Here is a 21,648-nt window from a genome sequence, read left to right as displayed (position 1 = left end):
CAGGGCCACCTTGAGGACAGCCCCGTTGATCCAGGGGCACAAGGAGTGAGGTGGATGCTGCACTGGACTGCCTCAGCAGCTCCAGTGGGATGGACACCCTTGGTGCAGGCATGTCGCCCTGCACTGACCCCTCTATCACCACGCAGGCGCCCTCCTCCCATTCAGCTGGGCACCACTGGGCTCCTCTGCACCCGCTTCCAGGGCGCTCACAGCACTTCCTGCAGGAGTGTTTACAGTTGCCTTCAGGATCGCCAAGCCGACCCCTGCCCCATGGATTTGCTCACACTTTTAGCACGGGCACTACTTATTAGAGAGCACAAGCTGCCCTGTTCCAGGCCTTTGCCAGACCGCCGCGGCCTAGGCCTGGGCCCAGCCCCACCAGAGGCCTCACCGACGCCCCGCAGGCCCCTACCCGCACCCACCGGGCACCCCGGGCAGCGCTCCCAGGGCCCTGTGCGGCCAGCCCCGCCGAAGCGCCCTCTCCCCTCGCACAGCGGCACAGGCCGATGGCTGCCCCGGAGGAGGGCGGGAGGGGGGCGGGCAGGGCAGGCCCAGCAGATGGAGAGGCCCCGGCCCTCCCTCACGGCTCCTCAGGGCTGCGGACACCGCGGGGCGGGGCGAAGGGGGCATGCGCATGCGCAGACACCTCCGCCCAAGTCCCGCCCTCCGCCCCCATTGGCGGCGCACGGGGGCGGCGAGCCAATCGCGCGGCGGGAAGGCGGGTGAGGGCGGCGGCGCCTGCCAAGATGGAGGAGTACGCGCGGGAGCCCTGGTGAGCGGCCCGCGGCCCGGCGGCGAGCGTGGCGGCACCGGGCACCGGCGGGCTCCCGGGGGCGGGGGGCCGGCGGGGGGAGCGGGGAGGGCGCTCCCGAGGCCGCGCCCTGGCGGCGGCGGGGGGGATTGTGGGTGTGGGTGACCTTGGCGGGGCTCTGCTAAGGGGGAGGCCGGCCCGAGGGCCGGCCCGAGGTGGGTGGCTGCGAGGGCCTGGCCGGGGCCCGGGGGCAGGGGACTCGGGGAGCCCGGGGGCCTGGGCGGGTAAAGCCCCGCTGGCACCGAACCCACTGGGGTTTCCCTGAAGGGGTGAGGTAGCGGCGTGGTGGGTAGGCCTTGCGGCCTGCGCCGCTGCTGGGCCTCTGGGGGCGCAGGGCCTGGGCACACGACCCACCTCCGCCGCCCCCGATGCCTCTGCCCTTCTCCTTCCCCCGCTTCCGTGAGGCGGGAATGCACCGGCTGGCCCAGGCCCCCCCCGGCCCCAGGCCCCCCCCGGCCCCAGGTCCCCCGCCGTGCAGGCCACCTCACCAGTGGTATCTCAACTCCCATTACATTCCAGCAGTGCCATTGTAAACGGTCACAGCACCTTGGTTGCAGTTTAATTTGTTTTCTTTGTAGCAACAAAGCATTTAGACGAAAGGCTGGGTTCAAGATTAAGTATGCAGTGTTCTGCTCGCCTCTGCAAGCAGGGACCCGTGGCCGTTCTCAAGGCTTTTCCCAAAGCTTTGTGCGTTGCTCTGCTGCCACATTTTAAGTTTCTCCATAAATGTTAGTTCCACCATTCTACTGCGCAAAGTTAAGGACATTAGCAAAGCAAATTTTATTTATTTATTGGTTGCTGTGGGCCCTAGGTAATCTCGTTCTCCCTTTAGTAAGGTCATGCGATAAGGACATTTTGCTGCTAAGGTGTCGGGGGGCTGTTGGGTGCCCCACACCACTTTGTCCTGTTTTGCTGCTGGTTGCCCTGGTCTCTCCCCACCGCCCCAGCGATGTGGAGGGTGTCAGTCCCCAGGATCTGCTGTTTCTGGGAGCAGTGTGATATCACTGGGAAGTGACACTGTAGGACCTGGCTGTAATTAGCATCTCAGTCTCCTTCGTTAGAAGCAGGGTCATTGCTTAGTCTTGTCTGTGCTGGGCATGGCCGGGGAGGCGGAGGTCAGGCTGTTCAGGCTGGCGTGTCTGGTGAGGGTGAAGTGCTGCCCCTTCTGCAGCAGAGCTGGTGTCAGGCTGGCACCCTGCTGAATCATCAGTGCTGAGAAAAGGCAGCTTTGTTTATTTAAAACGCGGTGGCCTCTGGCTCTCGTGGTTCATGGGCCGTTAGGAGAGCTGCAGGCAGACGTGGGGCTTGGAGAGGCGATTCAGAATCACAGCGTGGCTGGGGTTGGAAGGGACCTCTGGAGATCAGCTAGTCCAACCCCCTGTGCTAAAGCAGGTTCACCTAGATCAGGTTGCGCAGGATTGCGTCCAGGCGGGTTTTGAATGTCTCCAGAGGAGACTCCACGACATCTCTTGGCAGCCTGTTCCAGCGCTCTGTCACCCTCAGAGGAAGGTTTTACCTCATATTCAGGTGGAGCTCCCTGTGCTGCAGTTTGTGCCCGTTGCCCCTGTCCCTGGGCACCACTGAAAAGAGCCTGGCCCCGTCCTCCTGACACTGGCCCTTAAGCTCTTTGTAGACGTCGGTAAGATCCCTCTCAGTCTTCTCCAGGCTGAACAGCCCCAGCTCTCGCAGCCTGTCCTCACAAGGGAGATGCTCCAGCCCCCTCATCGGCTTTGTAGAGCCCCCCCTCTAAGCGAGGGCCTTGGCTCGCGGGCCATGAGAGCTGGCGTAGCGCCTGCCAGCTCTCCTTGCTCCGCTGGCCCTGCCATCCTTTTGGGATGTGCTGTAAGGCCTTGCAGCTCCCTCTGGGCACCGTCTGAGGTGTGGGGAATCCTCGGTCTCTGATCAGTCGAGCTGGTATGTGGCTGCCCCAGAGCCCTGGCGTAAGCAAAGCTGTGGCCCTTGCTCTCCTCATCTCTAAGCGATCTCGGTTGCCATTGGGAGTAGGAATTTGACCTTATCTTTCGTGTAGCAGTGAGCACATCGTTTTCCTACTGTGAGGGCTTCCCTTAAAGTCAGGGAAACAACAGTAACATTAAGCTTGTAGATAAGTGCCAAATTAATAATGGAGTAATCTCTTTTATTCTCTTCTGATTCTTTCCTCTGCCAAGGTCAAGCACTGCCAGGGGTTGGGGGGTGTATTGTGTCAGCTTTCAGAGGCACTCGGCGTCTTTCTGGGAGTTCAAAGGAGCTGACACAGGACGTGGCTGTGCTGGTATCAAAGATGTTTTCTCATTTAAAAGCTGCTCCTGTGAAGGCTTGGAGGATAGCTTAAAAGGAGAATTATGAACCCCAAAGCTAATGAGCTTGACATCTGAAGCAAGGTTAAAGATGGAAAAAAACTAAGAAAGCATTCCATGATTGGGGTCTAATTAACGAAGCTTTTGTAAAGAACAGTCATGATTTTCTGAATAGGAATTATTTGACCTTGTGGGTAAAGGAAGACCACTTTACATAATCTATTTAGATTTCCAGAAAGCCTTTTAACAAGATCACTGTTAGCAAGTTTATGAAGGAAGGGAGTTGTAATGAGATGTTTTATTCATAACAGAATAGATCAAAATCTGGACAGGAGATGTGGAGAAGAACAAAACAACAACAACAAAAAAAAACCCTGAGAAGAAAGACTTTGTCGCTTTTCATCTTTGCATCTCTGACAACAGTGTGCCTGTAACCTTTTCCTGATCATTAAACATCAGGAAATAGGGGAAGGAAAATAAAATGTGAAGTGGAGCTAAATTATTTAATTTAGTCAAATCTAGAGGGGATTTGTAAGGAGTATGAGATGAAAGCATGTTACAGGCAAGGCAATGAAAAAGAAGGGGGTTATATGGTGAGATAAGGTACAGTCCTCCTACTGTTTCCTGAAGCAGGGTGGGGTTGGGACCTGGATGTCACTGTCACAGGTCAGTAGTGATATTTGGGTGGGGATCTGGTGCATTTGGAACAACCAGGTGATGCCAACGTGCAAAAGCAAAGCAAGCAGAATAATGCCACGTGTACAAAGAGTTTGCCTTCGTTGAGAAGGCGTGCAGAGCTGGCTACGTGCTCTCATTAAAGCGACTGCAGAGGCAGGGAGGGATTCAGAAGTAGGTCATGAAAGTGAGCAGCCTGGCAGAACATGTAGGAGGAGGGACTGCAAATTTTAGACATTTTTTTCAGGAAGAAAAAAAGACACCTCGTGACAAAATATGTAGTACAGCAAGGGATCTAGGGAAAAGCAATGATGTTTTTCACTCTTTACAGCAGAAGAGCCTTAGCATATTCTGTGAAGTAGAAAATCTGTGGCAGATTCAAAACGGGTCACTGATAATGTATTCTCCTGTGCAGGAGCTGGATGCTGTAGGGAATCCTCAGGAACAGAAACATGAAATTCAGAGTGAAATCAGAAATGCCCATGGATGCTCCTATCTGTGATTTGCTGGTGTGAACACTGAGCTTGCCATAGTCTCCACTTTTGTGACCCTGCGTGTTGTTACACTCTGGTTTTTGTTTTCTGATCATTGACAGTGCAGGAGTTATAATCACCTGACTGCTTGGCTTCTGTTGTAAGATTTTGGTATAAGATCAAAGGAACAAAATAACTTTGTTATTTTATGCTTCAAAATTACCAGCAGTGGCAACAGAGGTTAATAGCAGGTTGGTGCTCACCTGGTTGAGGAGTTCAGTTTAGTGGCAGAGAGTTACAGGGCTGTGGTGCTTGGCAAGCGGTTTTGAACCTCAAATTAAAGCTCATCTCACTGGTGTTGAAAGTGTTTGCTGTGAGGAGGGTGCTCTTTCTCTTGCAAAGCCTTTGCTCACTGCTTGGAAATATTCGATGCTCCGTGTCCTTGGAGGCAGGAATTGTGGCCTTCTGACTGGATCTGTGCTTTGTTTGAATGAACTTCAGAGATCAAGGATGCGTCAGGGAAAACCTTTGCAGGTTAACAAAAGATGACTTTGAAGTCTCTCATTTAAATAACCAGAACTAATGAAAAGCATGACTAATTCAGGAAAGCGGTGTTCTGTGCCAGCTGAGAACTGAGTCTCACTGAATTTGCCACTTAAGTTTTCTGTAGGTCAAGACAAGAATGAGAACAGTAAATTTAAAGCTATTTACATAAGTAGGACAGAGCTGGAGAAATTTTCCGTGATGGAAATACTGTCGCTGCCTTATGTGAGGAGTTCAGATGGTTCTTCTGTATATGTGATACTTGCCACTCCGGGGAGGTGGGCTGGCAGACCCTCGCAAAGGTTGAGTTTGTTTTACTGTAATATTACTTGTACATGTGTTCTGTTGATGTCTGCTCAGCAAGTAGATATGAGACGATACAGCTGCAGGCTTGATTTGCACTCCAGCTACACTCAGTGCATGAGTGGTGGATCCGTTACAGTTACTTGCACAGTTTAACATGATGGAATTTAGTATTTTCATCTTTTATTTTTCCTTCTAGTCCCTGGAGGATAGTAGATGACTGCGGAGGTGCTTTCACAATGGGAGCAATAGGAGGTGGCATTTTCCAAGCTATCAAGGGGTTCAGAAATTCCCCAGTGGTAAGTAAAATCATCTGAGAGTGTGTTCAGAGTGCAGTCCTGCTTCTTCTGTCCATCAACAGTGCATCTGGCCAGCCGAGGGTAAAGGAGGAGTAGTCCCTGTGCAGTGTGTGGGACTGATTAATGGCCTGCATGTCACTAATCCAAACCAGGAGGGTACAATGTTTAGTGAATGGTTCAGGCTCCACAGGGGCCCTTCCTCTTTTCAGTAGGAGTGCTGCTTCCCCCTGTTTGATCAGATGGCAGCAGTGGGATGCTGGCAGCTGGCTGCCCTCCCTTGCTGAGGGACATTTCCCTCAGGATGGGGAAGTGGAGGGCGCAGCAGAATGTGTCCGTCTCAGCCGATCTGCCTTTGCTTTTGTCGGCATGTAAAGATGTGAAGCCTGGGCTGTTCTTCCTCTTCTGGTCTTCCCCTCTCCCTTTCTTTTAAGAAATGGAAAGACTCAAAGGAAGAATCTTTTTCTCCTTCAGATTTATATTAGAGGTTATTTGTTTCTTTAATTAATCTCTTACTTATTTATTAACAGGTTTTATTAACTGAATTTTCTTGATAGGTTTTGTTTAAATGCAGAAGTGTGCGTAAACGTGAAAGTTGAAGTTTAGCTGATGCGAGTCGGTTTTCGCTTTCAGGATTTCTGCTGCAAAATGTAGACTATAAACCTGTTGTAGAGACATTTGCAAAAATAAGATACAATTTCTACTTGAGTATTTGCTTTAAAACGTTTCTCTGGCTTCATATAAAAGGGGGTTTTATTGAGTAATATTTGATGTCACTATGTGACGCTTAATAAGCCATCAGTTTGAGGTAAGGTTTGTAAATAAATATCTGTTTCCAAACTAGTGAGGTCCTGGACAGTTGAGTTGGAGAGGATTATATGCTTAACTACATTCTTAATTTTGCTTAAGACTTATTAAATAAACCTGTCCACACTTCTGAGTGCTTGTATCAAAAATAAAACTTGGGTGTATATTCTTTAAATCTTCTTAAAGCGTGGGAAAATACGTAGCTGTGATCCTGTGGGGTCCTGGGTGGCAGGTTTAGTGTTAGACTCTGGAAGGCTCAGCACCACATTCAGAAGCTGAATTGCTTGCTTCTCTTAGCTACTGAGGCTGAGCTGATGGGACAAGGACTAAATACTCCACCTGACCAGCAGGAATGACTGAATTTGGGACAACTAGTGAGATTGGTGCTGCCAGCTCACTGCTCCTGGTCTGTGGGCATCTGCAGTAGGGGTGAGGTGGTTAGTAAACCAGATGAAGTACTGGTGGAAATGGGATAAGCATGCAGGGTTCCTCTAATGCAGCCCAGTGGCACTCTTCCTCTGGGTGGTTTTCCCTTTCTCCATGGACAGAGTCTCCTCCTTGTGGTTACCTGCACCTGCTGCTGCTCTTTGCTCCGCTGGTGTCCTGTGTGCAAACTGTGCCAAGGGCCTGGGCATCAGATAGGAACAAAGAAACGATACATGTGGAAAATAAATATGCTGATCTGGCTAGAAGAATTCCTTTAAATGACTCGTTCAATCCCCGCTAGGCCACTCAAACAAACTTTGAACTCAAATTAATGCCTGATGGCTGTAATTCGTTTCTGTAGTTGACAGATATAACGTAAGGGAGTGATTAATGTGTAAAATGCAATTTCTGCTGGTTGATCACAGCTGCTGAGAGTGCATAGAAATACATTGGGCCGGTGGCAAGTTATGCTATATACAGTCAGATTGGCTGTAAGACCTGACTCTGTTATTTTTAATGGTCATATCTCTTTTATTGTAGGGTGTAAACCACCGGCTGCGGGGAAGTTTGACAGCTATTAAAACAAGAGCTCCACAACTGGGAGGTAATTAATTTTGTGGTGGTGTTGCAGTCAGTTGGCTGTTGGTAGATAACTGAGTTTGGGAATATAACGAGGTACAGGTGCAGTGACACCCGAGCTGTGGGCCAGCTGTGTTACAGTGGTGTTTGTTAGTCCGAGCAATGAGTAAATATGGTCCTAATGCATCCAGAGTCAGCGTAGTGTGGAGGAAACATGCTTGCGTTCATGGAGTGATAAGCCAGGTTTAATAATTGTGTCATATTTTAACCAGCTCAGTGCAGAGCTGCCTGGGAGCCTGTGCATTGTCTGCAGGGTTTTAAAATAAACAAAATGGACTCATTAAAAGAAATGATCAACCTTGGAGAAAAAATGAAAAGGATGGGTGGGTCTGGGTAGGATTTCACATTGTTCCCCTGGGGTCAGCCAGGTGAATTTCAGTCATGTTTGTGAACTGAATTTTGCACATAAAAGTCTAAAAATCGCAACCCTGCAGTTTGATTCAAAGTGACGTTATGACCTCTTAAAGGTCATGCTGTGGTCGCGCATTGCTCTCTGCCTTTGTGCCATTCTGAGGGGCAGATTGAGTTAATACATGACGGAAGGAGAAAATGGGAGAGTGGTGTGGAGCACGGAAACATCAGCTGCAGCAGAACTGCTTAAAGAAATTGGGGCCATGGGCTGAAGAGGCTCTGTGGCTGCAGCCTGTGGGGACTGTGCGGAGAGAAGAATCCCACCTCCTGGTTTTTACTGGTTCTTAAACTGGTATAAGGCAGTAAGACACCTCAAATTAGGGAGGGGTGAACTTACTCTAAATACTTTTCCCCAAATGAGTCTGGAGATCAGTATTTCTTTTAATTTATAATACACCTTGTTGTTAAAAGACTTCAGTGTTTGCATTCTGCAAACTGTTGCATTCTCGTTGTATCTGCCGTACAGTACTGACTGGTGCTGGGAGCAGCACTAGGATAAGGTGTGAAATTACTCTGCATCATTCTTTGTGAGGAAATACGTTTAAAAAGTGAAAAATGTGAAAGTTCCCTGAGCTAATCTGGCTTTATTAGGGTAGAAGTTCTATTATAATCACTGTTTGATTTCTGTCATTAAATATAAATTAGTGAGTTTATATATAGAATGTGTGTATGTGTAATATATGTGTCATCTGGCAAGCTGGGAATTTTTCTTAATATTGATTTTAACTGATGTTTGGGAGTTTGCATATGCTTCCATGTCTGAAAGCAAGTGCACTAATACTACATCATCTCTGATTATATAGCTGCAGCGTTGCGGGCTTGTCTGCTTTCTGTAAGCTGTTTTTTGTTTATTTTTGAACAGGTAGCTTTGCTGTCTGGGGGGGTCTCTTCTCCATGATTGACTGCAGTATGGTCAGAATGAGAGGGAAGGAAGATCCATGGAATTCAATCACAAGCGGAGCCCTAACTGGAGCCATTTTAGCTGCAAGAAGTAAGAAACTGAGGATAACAGTTAAGAAACTTCTGTGCTCTAAATGTACAGTTCTCACCATGATAGTGAAGGAAGTCTGTGATACCCAAATTGGAATTTACTTTTTCAGAGAAACTGAAAGATAATCTGAAACTTTTGTCCTGTGCTTATGAAAGTAATAAGATGGAGGTCCTTCAGGCTGCTGTCTCAGTGGCAATAGTGGGTAGAAATCCTTGTGGCAGCAAAGACACGAGGGTTATTGATGTGTTAGGAGCCATGGAAAGGTTTCTGAGAGTGGTCACGTAGGAATTACAGCTTCTCCCCACAAAAAGGTGGCAGGATCAATAGCCCAGCTGAAGTCCCATTACCCCGTTCCCCACAGCACGGGCACCAGACTGGAGGAGCTGGAAGCCCTTGTGTAGCAGGAAAGCTCTGGCACAGTTGCTGTCACAGAAACGTGGTGGGATAACTCTGGAGTGCCGCAGTGGGTGGCTGTAAACTCTTCAGAAGGGATGGGCAGGGAAGGAGAGGCGGTGGTGTAGCTCTGTGTGTCGGGGAGTGTGTTGATTGTCTACAGCTTGACGATGGTGCTTGGGTTGAGTGTTCATGGGTAAGAGTCAGAAGGAAGGCCACCAAGGCAGATGTCATGGTGAGAGTCTGTTACAGACCACCCAGCCAGGGTGAAGAGGCAGATGATAATATTCTGGCAACAACTGGGAGAAGTCTCACAATTGCTAGCCCTTGTTCTCCTGGAGGACTTCAGCTTAGCAGGTGTCTGCTGGAAATACAGTACAGCAGAGAGGAAACAGTCCAGGAAGATCCTGGAGCGTGTGGAAGATAACTTTGGGCCCCTCTTCAAGAGGGATGTAGAGATGCTGGAGCATGTCCAGAGCCGGGCAGCGGGGCTGGGGCAGGGGCTGGGGCACAAGCGCTCTGAGGAGCGGCTGGGGGAACTGGGGGGGTTCAGCCTGGAGAGGAGGCGGCTCGGGGGGGCCCTCATGGCTCCCTACAGCTGCCGGCCGGGAGGCTGTAGCGAGGTGGGTATCCATCTCTTCTCCCAAGGAACAAGTGATAGGACGAGAGGAAACGGCCTCAAGTTGCACCAGGGGAGGTTTAGGTTGGATATTAGGAAAAATTTCTTCACTGAAAGGGTGGTCAAGCACAGCAACAGGCTGCTCAGGGAGGCGGTGGGGTTACCATCCCTGGAGGGATTTAAAAGACGAGCAGATACGGTGCTTAGGGACATGGTTTAGTGATGCGCTCGGCAGTGCTGGGTTGGTGGTTGGCCTGATGATCGTAAAGGTCTTTTCCAACCTGAATGATTCTATGATTCTGTGTTCTCAAACATTACCGGTGTGCCTTTGTTTCTCAGGGGGGCAGGGAGTTGCCCACTAATTATCTTTTTATTGATGATGCTGATGAGGCTTAATGGATGCAAAATCACTGCTGCTGAGCCTTCTTATGGGAGAGATTATGACTAAGGAGAGCTATATGCAAAGTCATGCACCAGAGAAGTAAAAAGTGTTTTGTGCTTTTTATTTTTAGATGGACCTGTTGCCATGGTCGGATCTGCTGCGATGGGAGGAATTCTCCTAGCTTTAATTGAAGGAGCTGGTATTCTGTTAACAAGATTTGCCTCCACACAGTTTCCAAACGGTAAAGGAACCATCAGGCTGTGGCATTGCAAGGCTTTTTTAATGTGGTCTTTACTAATGCACCTCTTCCAGTCAGCACCCCTACAACAGAGTAAATCCGCTCTGCCAGTTGCCAGCTTCTAAGGCTGAGAAAGTCAAGGAGGAGCCGCACGTTGCTGGTGACACAAGAGTATCATCAGCTCCTTCCCACTGGGTGACTGGAGGCTGCCTGGCTGCAAGCAGGGGTGTCCCTGCTGTCCATGTCTTCTGTCCCCTGAGGCGGCCACGCAACCGGTCAGGTGGTGGCAACAGTATTTTAGTCAGTGGTGGGTGACACAACAGGTCTGAGGGAATAGCAAGCAGCTAGCTGTGGGGCAGGAAGGATGGTTCTGGCGGGCTGGCTGTGGTCTGCCTGCAAGTGTGTGGGTAACCCTGGTTTAAATGAAGTGATAAAAGATCAGCAGGCTGATACAGATAAAAGATTTCCAAGAGTAATGTTTTGTTTTTTCTAAATGTTTTTTTTTTTTTCTAAACTGCTTCAAAAACTAAATCCCTTTTTTTTTTCCTAAGTGAAACACAAGTTGAGGTGTCAGTTAGCTGAGCTGGTAATCATCTGTGTAAATACTTGCCTGTGTAAAATACTTAATACCTCTGTCTCCCCACCCTGTTTTGGGAGGAATACAGATAAAACCACATTGTTGAAAGGATTAGTAGCAAGCCACAAATTCCTGAGAGGCTTCCTCTCTCAGGCTTGTTCACTGATGTTCTTTGTTGGGTCTAAATTATAACAATTTCTGTCCTTAATACAAAGACATTTTAAAATTAATCTGCTTTAGAGGAGGAGTATCATCTGTCCGTTACAATTTATCCTCTCTAAAATTGGCATGCAGGAAGCGTATTGCTTCCCTCCAGTAGAACGTCAGTAAGAGAAGCTGACTCCACAGTGATCCGTTCCGTTTCACTGCCTCGCTTTATTGTCAGGCAAGTTACCGCGGGTAAACCTTTACCGAGTGGCCAGGTTCAGCTGGAGGGCAGTAAGGCACAGGTCTCCGCTCCTTTAGGTGACTGAGAAGGTTTCCATCTCGCTGCTCTGATTCATTTCCCCCTTAGTAAAGGAGATAAAAATACGGTCCTTGTTGGGCTAAGGTTCTTGTCAATGCATAAAGCTCTTGAACTTTTTTCAATGAAAACAAATTAAATGTAAAGTCTTGTTAGTGGCTTCCTTAGTTTTAAAAGGGTTTTATATAAACAAAACAGCTGTGAATGTGTTTCGTGCTGTTAGTAGGAGGAATCTCTTGCCTTTTGGTATTTACTATTTGCCTGTTTTCTCTTGCCTTGTTTGCAGGCCCTCAGATATCAGAAGACCCCTCGCAGCTGCAGCCCTCTCCGTTTGGCGACTACAGGCAATACCAGTGATTATCCTCATTCTCCTAGTTCACACTGTACCTGAGCTGTAATTTAAAATGCTGGAGGACCAAGGTGCGGTATGTCTTTACACCAGTGGTAGTCTCTTACCCAAACCATGCCAAGAGGACCTTCAGCACTTTTCAGTGTAAAGCTGTGCAGGAGAACTTTTAGAAGATGACAAATCTATTTATTCATGATAGATTCCATTGCTGTAACGTTAATACATGTCTGATAGAATACACGGAGGTTTTAGACAAGGACTAAATGGAGTCTTGTCATCCTTTGGACATGGACTGAAGCGAAAGTCTGTGGAGTCTTCTCTGGGATGTGCCATTGACCATCCACAGTGAGCGCAGCTGGAGTTTAGCCTCTTACCCATCGGATTTAGGTTACTACTCTTATTTCAGCTTAAGGAAAAAAGAGTTCATCTACATGCAGTTTTACATTCCTAAAGTGAATGTTATTGGGAGAATGTGCAAACCAGTGAGAACTACTTCCAGCAATACGTATTTCCATGCCCTGCTTTGTTTTCTGTGCTACTGCCATGCAGCCTAAGTTCTTTGGTTAAAGCAGAATTGGCCTTTTGTGGATCCGGAGGCTGCAGCGTGCCTCTGCCTTCCCCTTAACCCGCAAGGCTTTGGGCCCCTTTTAGCAAGAGGTGGCAGCAAACGAATTCTTCACTTCTGCTGGCGCTTGCCGCGGCTTTTGCAGCGCCTCCAAAGGGGATACTGCAGGGAGTTTCCCCTTCTAGGACTGTGCAGGGAGACATGTAGGAGCCCCGAACAGAAAACATGTAGGGCTGTGGGGCTGGAGGGTGAAGCATTGCACCTGCATGCGTGCTGCCAGCACAGCCTGCTGCCTTGTCACCTCGGATCCAGTCCTAAGCGCGATTAAAACATCTGCTCCATGTTTTTGTTCTTAAACTCCAGTTGTGGAGGCTGTATTTGCTAGGTGTTAAAAAAAACATACCCAGTGAGGTTTTCTGTTGTTACTACTATTGCTTGCTGGCAATTCCTGATGGAATATCCATATTCAAAAAGACTTGAGTAACATTTAGTCATCTGAGCAGCTTCATGGCTTTCCCTCTGCCCGGGAAGGAGCTTGATCTCTGCACTCTGTCAGGAAACTCGGTCAGACCCATGTGGCAGGAGGAGGATGAGAATAACACAGAAGTGGTCCCAGTAGTGGTTGGCAGAGGCGTGAATTAGGGTTGTACAAAGCATGCATGCAAGTGCAAGATCCTGACCATCTCCTACGTCCTGTCATCCGGTTTTCACTCCCTGCCTGTCCTAGAACTGCTCCAGGACTGCTGGGGCTTGCGTCTCTGGTACCTTACTGTTTCATATAGTTGCTGCTGGTATGTAATTTTCAAAAACCTTAGGCACAAAAGCTGTGTGCGTGAAGGCTTGTCTTGCTTTGCCGCTTACTTGGTTCCTCGGGCGAATTTTAAAGATAATTTTCTTGATTTGTGTCACTCAGCTTGTGCTTTCGTCTGTTCTGAGTTGACACCCCAACTGCAGAGTAGATGAGTCTGGTCTTTGAGGGACAATTACACTTGGGGAACTGTGGAGCCTCCCCTGTGCATCCAAATCTGCGTGTTAAAGCACCAGATGTTTTCCTGTAGGATTAGAGCACTGGCATTGTTCAGAGGTGCGTGCAGCTCCAGGGTTTTGTTCTTCCACCACCGAACTGTCCTTAGGGGCTTGCTGTGGGGGGAGATGACTCAGCCGAGCCACTGGCCCATGTTCAAGCAGCAGCCTGGAACATGGGGTGACCTCTCCCGCCAGCGCTTCGCCTGGGAGCGGGGCACGGGGTGTGCAGGAGCTGCTGTAGGTTGATCTGCCACAGAAGAACCTGCTGCCCCCACCCTGGGGGCTCCATCCAGGCCCTGCCTTCGTGGTCCCCAGAGCTGGGCCACATCCAAGCAGCTCAGACAGACCACCACACGAGCCTTCCCGCAGCAGCAGCCGCTCCCCACCTGCCAGGCGTCACAGGGACATGTGCCCCTGGTGACAAGCTCTGGCACAGGGGCTGTGGTGGCCCTGCCAGGCGCTCCCCCCTCAGGGAGGTAACAGGCTTCAGCTGCCCGAGGGGGGGCTTTACTCAGCTCAGCTTCTGCCACCTAATCCCCCTTGCCTGTCTGTACTGGTCACTCTCACGTGCTTCTCCATGAGGAGAAGCCTCCGATTTAGGGCATCATGCCTCCCTCCCCGCACACCAGCCAGGCTGTAGTGTTTTTTGACCAGCAGTGTCGATCCCAGGAGGGAAGGCAGCAGGTCCCGCTGCCCCGCGGCGTATCGCCCAGCCAGGGAAGGGTTTCCTGCCCCGTCATCGCTGCAACACCCAAGAGTTTCCTGTGTTTTATTTCAGCTGTTGGGGCTGTCCAGGCTCGCTGCCTGGTCACACTGCCCTGCATGGGTGCTGCTGCTGCTGCTCAGCTTTGAGGGAACGCGCTCCTGGGGGGTGCTCAGAGCCCCCACCCTGAGCAGCTGTTTCTCTATGCCCACCCCAAAAAATGAGACAGACACCACCAGCACGACACTGAACTATTGACCTTTTTATTTCAATCAGCTACAGCAGCTCTACATTCCCCTAAAACACTGTCCTTCCTCACTACCACAGACAGCGAGGGAGCCGAGTACACTGCGGTGGCAGCAAGTCTTTTTAAAGCTTAGTATTAAATATTAAATATTCTCTCATTTATGTTTACATTACTTTGTCAAGGAAAACAACAAAACAAACAAAAAAAGACAATTAAAACTTAAGTTACGTGAATCTGTGCCTGTGCCCTGGGCAGCAGCACCGGGGGCTGCGGAGCTCCCCCCAGCAAGGCAGCTCTGTCCCAAGGGATACGCAAAATTCTCTGGCCCTGGGCCTGGTAGTGCGTGACTCTGCTTGCTCCGGTGAGCTCGGGAAGGGGGTGTGCTCGGCTGTGCCGGGAGCGGGGTACCCGCACCCATTGCTTTCGGCATGCCTGGGGAGGCTGGATGACCCCAGTGCGGCTAAAACACTGTCTGGAGGAGGCGGGAGCGTGGCAGGGCAGGCTGCCATGGCCCGAGCTGCCTCCCCTCAGCCCCAGCAAAGTGCGTGGGGAAGGGGGTGAGGATTTGGTCGGTAACTTTGCTAAAGAATTTTTCTGTTTTTTTTTTTCTTTAAAAAAAAAAAAAACCAAAAACCAAACAACAAACCACAAAACCAACAACCCCAAACAGTTTTGAGTCTTCCTTTGATTTTAGCAAAGACAAGAGTTTAAAAAGCACTTAGGAAGCTTGTACTAAAATCAGGTGCTCTCAGAGGAGAGAGTCGTCTGTGCACCCCCCTTCGAGTCCGTAGCGAAACTCCTGCAGGTTTGACACCCCGTAGAAGTGGACAAAGGCCGCGGCCACCACGAGCACGTGGAAGATCTGATGCGACTGAAACTGCGGGGAAACAAAAACACCTTTTAGGCCAGACCAAACAACACCAGAAACGCCTCTGCCTCTCCTTGCTGCCTCTGCACCGCCCCAGGACTGTCCTCTGAGCTCTGCTGTTTTCCTTCTCCTTGCTCCCAGGCAGCGGTTTCCACCCCGTACTTTAGCCTGCCCCACCTGCCCGCAGCAGCTGCTCAAGGTCTGGCTGCCAGCACAGGCACTGAGGCACACCAGGACACCCCCAGCCACCTTCTCCTCATCTCAGAGCTCAGCACCCTCCATCCCCGCTCCCCAAACTCACAACTGCTCCCTCCCCCAAGCGTCCTGCTCACCGCCTCACCCCTGCACTCACCCAGATGTCAAACTTGCCCGGGAAGAAGCGCTCGGGGATGCGGGCAGCGTACAGCCCCGCGCCCGTGATGTACATCACGGCCATGAGGAAGAACCAGCCCATCTGGCCAACGGTGGTGGCTTTCACAAACCCTTCGGCGATGGTGAAGTGCATGGTGGGCACCACGCCGCTCAGCCCCAGCCCCAGAAAGACGCCTGCGGCAGAGAGGAGAGATGAGCAAATGGCAGCGCAGGGCGGCCGGGGCGCTGCTGCTCCCTGCCAGCTGCCCTCGCAGCCTCCTCCTGCCCAAAGGGAAGCTGGAGGCACCAGCAGCTTTTCCTCACTCAGTCCTGGATTATCCAATCCTCATGGCATTTATCCTTCTCAAAACGAGGGATCTAAGCTCATGTCCTAGTCAGAAGCAGCGCTAACCCCCAGCACGCACCGGGCTGAGCTCACCCAGCGTTCTCCATACAGCTCCCACTCCCAGCTACCGGAACAGCCCTTTCGGAAGGCGCCAGCCCTTCGAAGGTACCGAAGCCTCACACAGCACGAGGGACGCAGCTGCCTCAGCCAGTCCTTCGAGGAGGGGCTTCGCTGGTCATTTGTTCAGTGAAGCTGCTTAGAGCTCAAGAGGAAGGTGCTAATGAGCAGCGCTGAAATTTTCAGCTCTGGCATCTAATTAGTTTGGCAGGGAACAAACGGCACTGCAGGGAGACAGCAGCTCGGAGCAGCTACGGCTTGTACTCGCTGCAGGAGCTTGCCTCGCACCAGGGGCACAGCAGCCCTCCCCAGGAGGTGCCATCTCCACCAGCGCTGCCGTGGGGGAGCAGTGGGCTGGGAGTCCTGCCCTGTCCCCTGCCCGATTCTGAGGGGGGGCTCTCATGGGTCATGTGCCAGCAGCGCTGCCCGGCCTCCAGCTCAGCGTCACCCCTCCTCACGTAGCTGGGATGCTGCTGCCAGAGCTATTTTGCTGCAGGAGCCCCAGTGGAGGCGAGGGCGGGCAGAGGCATTTCTCTGTGCTCACCGAGGCTGATCGCGTCTGCAGAGGCTGCAGCGGGGGCAGGACGGGCTGCGAGTGCAGAGTGGCCGGAGGCAGCCTCACCCTGCAGCCTCCAGGAAGGCAGGGACGTGCCAGCACGTAACGGGCAGGGGACAGATGAGGGGATCTCTTCCTCCTCTGCCCAAGCTGCAGGTTCATGCTGCCAAACTGCTTCCCGGCGAAGGCAGCTTGCTTCACGTGGCACAGCCCCAGGCCACCCAGCCGCTGCTTACAGGGCTATTTTTAAATGTGTCTCTCGGCTCCAAACCTCAGGCTTGCCGAATGCCAGGCAGAGCTCGGGCCCTGCTCTGCAGGGAATCTAAAACCCCAGCACAGCAAGAGGAGGAAGGAGACCTCTCCCTGCCAGGAGCTGCTGCAAGGGCAGTGTGGTGCTCTGGGGGGATCAATTCTGCAGATGCTGAGAGCTCTTCCCGGAAGGAAAGCCATCCCACGATGGGATCTCCCCAAAGTGCCTCCCTGAAGCCCCCCCGAACTCCCTCCCGAGGTGAGGAGGGAGAACTCCTACCTGCTCTTGTCTGCCTGTGCTTGGGGGTGGCAAACCGGTCCCACTGAGCAACGATGATGGCAGAGATGCCCAAGACACAGACGATGGAGAGGTAGATGAGTCTTGGCTGTGGGGAGCAGTAGAACGAGTAGTAGAGCCACGGGACAAAGCTCCCCATGATCAGCAGTGCAATTCCTGAATAATCCAACCTGCAGCCAGGGTGCAATGACAGAGTCACACATGAGCCCCAAAACCCACCCTGCTCCTCGTGTCCTCTTGGTTATGTGCGAGTGACCTCCAGCCCACCTGCACCCGAACGGAGCCACCACGGCCAGGCAGGTGGCCACAGCCCCACGGGTGAAGCAGGGTGCCCAGAGAGGGGAGGAGGGGCATGCTCAGGTCTCATTGATGTGATGTGGGACAGGAGAAAGGGCCCTGGCATGTACGCGGCTGCAGGGCATGCCAGAGCTCGGCAGGAGTGCAGAGGTGAACAGGAGCTGGCTCGATGTGAGAGGGGCCGCGCACTCAACCCACCATGACAGGATGTGGCGGGCGCGAGCCCTCGTGCGTATGGATTTAACTGTTCTCCTCCACCGCAAAGTACTTTCGATCTATCGATCCAGGAACCATTTCAGCACCAAAATGCAGCAGCTTGCGCTACCCCCCACCGGCGCCGCGGCAAGCGCCTTCCCCGGTACACAAGGACATCTTTGTCGAGGGCATGGCAGTGCAGTTTGTTTGGGAGACACGATCCTGCAGCATCTCTGGGGTGTGTGCAAAGCAGCTCGGCAGGATTTCTCAGCAAGCAGCACCCAAGTAAATGCCTTTGACTTGCAAGAGGAAGATCTTACTTAAAGCCTCACTGCTGCTCTGCCTGCGCCACGAAGGCTGATATGAGCTGAACTCTAAGAGCAGCCTGTGCACCAGCCCTGGGGAGAGGCACTGGCCACTGCCCAGCCTTTCCACTTTGCCGGGAATCCTGTTTTGGTTTTTTTTTCAATTTGGTTTCAGTCCAAATTGGATCCAAACCAGGTTTTTGAAAGCATTCAGTAAACTGGGAACTGCCAAACTGCCGTGTCCCACAGCTGCCCAGTGAGACAGAGACCCCCCTCCTCAGTTCACTGCTGCGTGGGCACAAAGGCTGCTCCCTTGGGAGCTGCAGGTTCCCAGGGCTGGTGCCTCGATCATCCACCTGAGCCGGCAGATTTAAGGTGCTCAGACACAGGGCAGAGCCCTCCAGGACCCAGGTGTGGTTCCCACTTAGCTCCACGCTGGACTCTGTGAACACTCCCCCCAAGGATAAAGCACGTGGGAACAAAGCGCTGTGAGAGCTCAAAACCTCCTGAGACCACACAACCGCGCTTGTGCTGACTCACTTTGAAAAAGTCCGTGAGACCTTCTCCGAGTGACAGTAGACCGTGTGGAAAAGCCAGGAGAAGCTGAGGCACAGCACCGCTCCCAGGAAGAACATCCCGAACACCACCTTCTCCTGGAGAGGAGCCATGAAATACATGTTGGGCCGCAGCATGGTCAGGATCCCCAAGCAGAGGAACAAAACAAAACCTGCAGGGAACACACCAAACAGGCAGTCAGGCAGGAGAGTGAAAGAATTCAGCAAAGAGCCAAGAGAAACACAGCCCTAGCTATGCTCTGCAAGCAGACCCTGGACGTATCCTGCTCACAGCGCACCTGGAGGTGCTGAGCTGCACCTGGGGCTGGCCTGGCAGTAGACTGTTAGCTGAGGCTCTTACTGCAGATGAGTGGTGCTGGAGCAAGGGCTGAAGAGCCACTGGGCTCCAGAGAAAAAAAAGCTCCGAGGCGTTCCTGTTTTGCCCAGGACTCATTCCTCACACCCCGCTCTTGCGGAGCATCGGCAAAGCCACAACCAGCGGCCGAGCCCGGCCCCAAGGCCCCGCCGCGAGGAAGCGCCCTGTCCTCCCCTCACCCAAGGAACTCCGGCAGCTCTCGGGCCCTCCAGCACCAAGCAAGTCCCAGCTGTGAAAAGCCCCCAAGCCCACCTTCAGCCCCAGGGTGGCCAACCCCCCCCCCCCCCCCCCCATCACCTAGCAAGTGCGTCCAGATGTTGCCCGTCTCTGTGTGTATTCGGAAGATGCTCTTGAAGCAGGCTCGGAAGGACGGCATGGGAGGCCTGTGTCCGTGCAGGAGGTAATCGTTGTCCTTCAGCCAGTCAGGCAGCACGTCATAAGGGATCACGCGCCAGCGCCCTTCCCACACCTGCAACAGGCCAAGCTGTGCTGGTGGCCCCCAGAGCGTTGAGCCAGCCCAAAGGCTCACGTTTACTCACCCTGGGAGCCTGACGTCACACATGAAACAAGCTCAAGGGCTGAAAATGCCCTGGAACGCTCCTCAGGGAGAGGAAGTTCAGCTTTTACATCATCAGGCACCCAGACCCCTTAAACCACCCACATCCTGCTTAGCGCTCCCCACACATCTCCCCAGGGAGTCAGAGGTGATTTGTGCCCTCAGGCTTAACCCTTCCACACCTGAAGCAACTGCTCCCTGCAGTGGGGGACTCCCATTTTCGTCAGGCAAGAGGGAGCCCCAGCTGCAACAGAGTCAGGCCAGCCCTCAGTGGATGCCACCTCTTACCAAGTGTCCGTGAGCACAGGCACCAGGTGAAACCAGCAATGGTGCATACTGCTCCCAGCCCCCGTCCGAGGGCTGCAGAGAAACTGGGCCTGCTCCCCAGCTCACTGCTGGTCTGACACGGCCAGGTACAACCCTCACCCCCACGGGCACTTCCCAGCTGCCACCATCCCCTTCCTGCACTGCTCCTGGGAGCAGGCCCAGGCAAGCTGAGCAGACTGCTGGCAGAGCTGCACGGAACCTCGGGAGCTTCATCCAGACAGAGCAATGCATCCCAGCCCCTGCCCAGCACCTTCAGCCCTGGGTTTGGGGTGTCTGGGCCTTGTTAACACTCTAAAATTGGGACTGGGGGATTGCCATAGGCTCCTGTACCTTATACACAAACTCTTCCATCTTCTCCATGGCATGATGAGCCTGCAGAGGCAGAGTCAGCACACGGACCACCTCCTCCTCTTCCTCACGGGCCGCTGGGCATGGCGGGTCTTCAGCCTAGAGGGAGAAAGGCCGAGAGGAAATCATTCCTGCCCATGAGAAGAGGAACAGTGTGCAGGGAGCAACAATTCCCTTCCGAGAGCACCTGGGGCTTCATCCCTTCCTGAGGGGACAGGCAGGACCCACCGGTCACCGCCACTTATGCAACATGCTACTGTCTTAACCATCTCGGGCAGGCTAATCCCAGATTTATCCTTGCTGAAAGGTGGGATTACGATGGGGGATTTTCACCCCTACAGCCAAGGCTGGAACAGCCACTTGGCCCAGCCAGGAAAGCCGTCCCTCTGCCCCAGCCATGAGACCAAGGCCGAGCAGAGGCAGCAGCTCCCCAGCACCCCCCCGGGCTGGGCATGCTCTTCCAGCCCAGCTCTCTCCAGCCTCCCTTGCCATCAGTGGGTTTGGGAAGGTCATTTCCAGCTCCAGGGGCCTTGGAACAGCTGGGTGACCAGCAGCACCCCCGTCACTCCCAGCACAGCCTCTCGGTTGCCCTCACTGCACGAGGGGCTACCACGGAGCCGTGCCTACGCACCAGGCCCAGCTTTGGGGCCAGCTGCGAGCACAGAGCGTCCAGCCCCCACCGCTCGAGTATCGAGGCACCCCACAGCCTCTCGGCGGTGACATAAAGTGATGACTAGCCTCGGGGCTCTGCGAAACACAGCCGGCCAGCGGCATCCTTCAGGCTGTAACGGGATAACGGGCAAATTCCAGGGTTAATCCGCCGGGCCGGCGCGGAGAGCCTAAGCCGGGAAGAGCGGGCCCAGCCGCGGCCCCCCCACCCGCCCGCCCCCGGGGAAGGGGGCTTACGCTGGCTGGGCCGGCGGCGCCTTGGTCCCCCTTCTCCTCCAGCAGCGGCCCCAGCTCGGCCAGCTCCAGGTGGGCCCTCTCCCGGCCGGCAGCGGCCAGCCCGTTGCCCTGCCCGGCGGCGGAGGCCTTGCGGGACGCCATGGGGCGGCGCGGTCGGTGCCGGTGGCCGGGGCAGGTCCCTCCGCGTCCTTGTGCCGCCGCGCTGGGGAGGGAGGAGAAAGAACAGAGTCACCGGGACCCCACGGCCGTGCACCCCGCCCCAGGCCGTGCCCTCCCCGCCGGCCGGAACCGACGGGCCCGGGTCCCCTCCGGGGCACCGGCGGGGCTGGGCCGGGCGCTGTCTCCCCACCCACCAGCGGGGCTGAGCCAGGGGCCGGGCGCTGCCCCCCTCCCGCCGCCGGCGGCCACGGCCCCCCCCACCCGCACTCACCGGCCGCTACATCCCGCGCAGGGCGGCGGCGGCGGCGGCACCGGAAGCGACGCTGAGGGAACGAGCCGCTTCCGGTCGCCAGGTCCCGCCCCACGCGGCATCGTCGCCCCCGGAGCGGAACGGCGTGTCCCGCCTTCTAATTGGCGGAAGCAGCTGTCTGTCGGTGCCTCGCCCCGCCCATCTCCCGCTGCGAGTGGGCGAGCGCCAGCGGGAGGCGCTCTAGCCCGGCCGGGCGTCTCTCTGGCCGCGCCCTCGGCTGCCCCCTGGGGGCGGGGAGCGGCCTTGCGCCGGCAGTGCCAGCTCCGGGAGTCCCGTGATGGCGGCGGACGGGCCTG

At 53.6% G+C, this 21,648-nt stretch overlaps 2 protein-coding genes across 2 annotated transcripts; one reads left to right on the top strand and one right to left on the bottom strand.

Annotated features, from left to right (window-relative positions):
- Window positions 1-662: 662 nt before the first annotated feature.
- TIMM17A (translocase of inner mitochondrial membrane 17A) lies at window positions 663-13,157 on the top strand. Its single transcript, XM_056361588.1, has 6 exons — window positions 663-772; window positions 5,302-5,401; window positions 7,172-7,235; window positions 8,544-8,672; window positions 10,197-10,307; window positions 11,631-13,157. The coding sequence occupies exons 1-6, from the start codon at window positions 747-749 to the stop codon at window positions 11,699-11,701; spliced, it is 501 nt and encodes a 166-aa protein (XP_056217563.1). The 5' UTR covers window positions 663-746; the 3' UTR covers window positions 11,702-13,157.
- A 1,072-nt stretch (window positions 13,158-14,229) lies between these two features.
- Window positions 14,230-21,430, bottom strand: ADIPOR1 (adiponectin receptor 1). The gene is made up of 8 exons (XM_056361587.1): window positions 21,314-21,430; window positions 20,884-21,085; window positions 19,960-20,076; window positions 19,044-19,215; window positions 18,357-18,543; window positions 17,002-17,189; window positions 15,455-15,648; window positions 14,230-15,111 (listed from the first exon to the last, which is right to left on the bottom strand). The coding sequence occupies exons 1-8, from the start codon at window positions 21,412-21,414 to the stop codon at window positions 14,983-14,985; spliced, it is 1,290 nt and encodes a 429-aa protein (XP_056217562.1). The 5' UTR covers window positions 21,415-21,430; the 3' UTR covers window positions 14,230-14,982.
- Between the last annotated feature and the right edge of the window lie 218 nt (window positions 21,431-21,648).

This window comes from Falco biarmicus, chromosome 16, assembly GCF_023638135.1.
Source record: "Falco biarmicus isolate bFalBia1 chromosome 16, bFalBia1.pri, whole genome shotgun sequence".
In the NCBI taxonomy this organism is placed as follows: Eukaryota; Metazoa; Chordata; class Aves; order Falconiformes; family Falconidae; genus Falco; species Falco biarmicus.
Note: the sequence above shows the minus strand (reverse complement) of the source record. Positions and strands in the feature narration are given on the sequence as shown.

What these genes read in the sequence shown, in the direction of transcription:
- TIMM17A (XM_056361588.1), top strand. Translation starts at nt 747, where the DNA reads ATGGAGGAGTACGCGCGGGAGCCCTG. An exon ending in AGCCATTTTAGCTGCAAGAA is followed by an intron (nt 8,673 to 10,196) that starts GTAAGAAACTGA and finishes TTTTATTTTTAG; the next exon opens with ATGGACCTGTTGCCATGGTC. An exon ending in CTCCACACAGTTTCCAAACG is followed by an intron (nt 10,308 to 11,630) that starts GTAAAGGAACCA and finishes CCTTGTTTGCAG; the next exon opens with GCCCTCAGATATCAGAAGAC.
- ADIPOR1 (XM_056361587.1), bottom strand. Translation starts at nt 21,414, where the DNA reads ATGCCGCGTGGGGCGGGACCTGGCGACCGGAAGCGGCTCGTTCCCTCA. An exon ending in TGCGCGGGATGTAGCGGCCG is followed by an intron (nt 21,086 to 21,313) that starts GTGAGTGCGGGT and finishes CTCCCTCCCCAG; the next exon opens with CGCGGCGGCACAAGGACGCG. An exon ending in GCGCCGCCGGCCCAGCCAGC is followed by an intron (nt 20,077 to 20,883) that starts GTAAGCCCCCTT and finishes TTCTCCCTCTAG; the next exon opens with GCTGAAGACCCGCCATGCCC.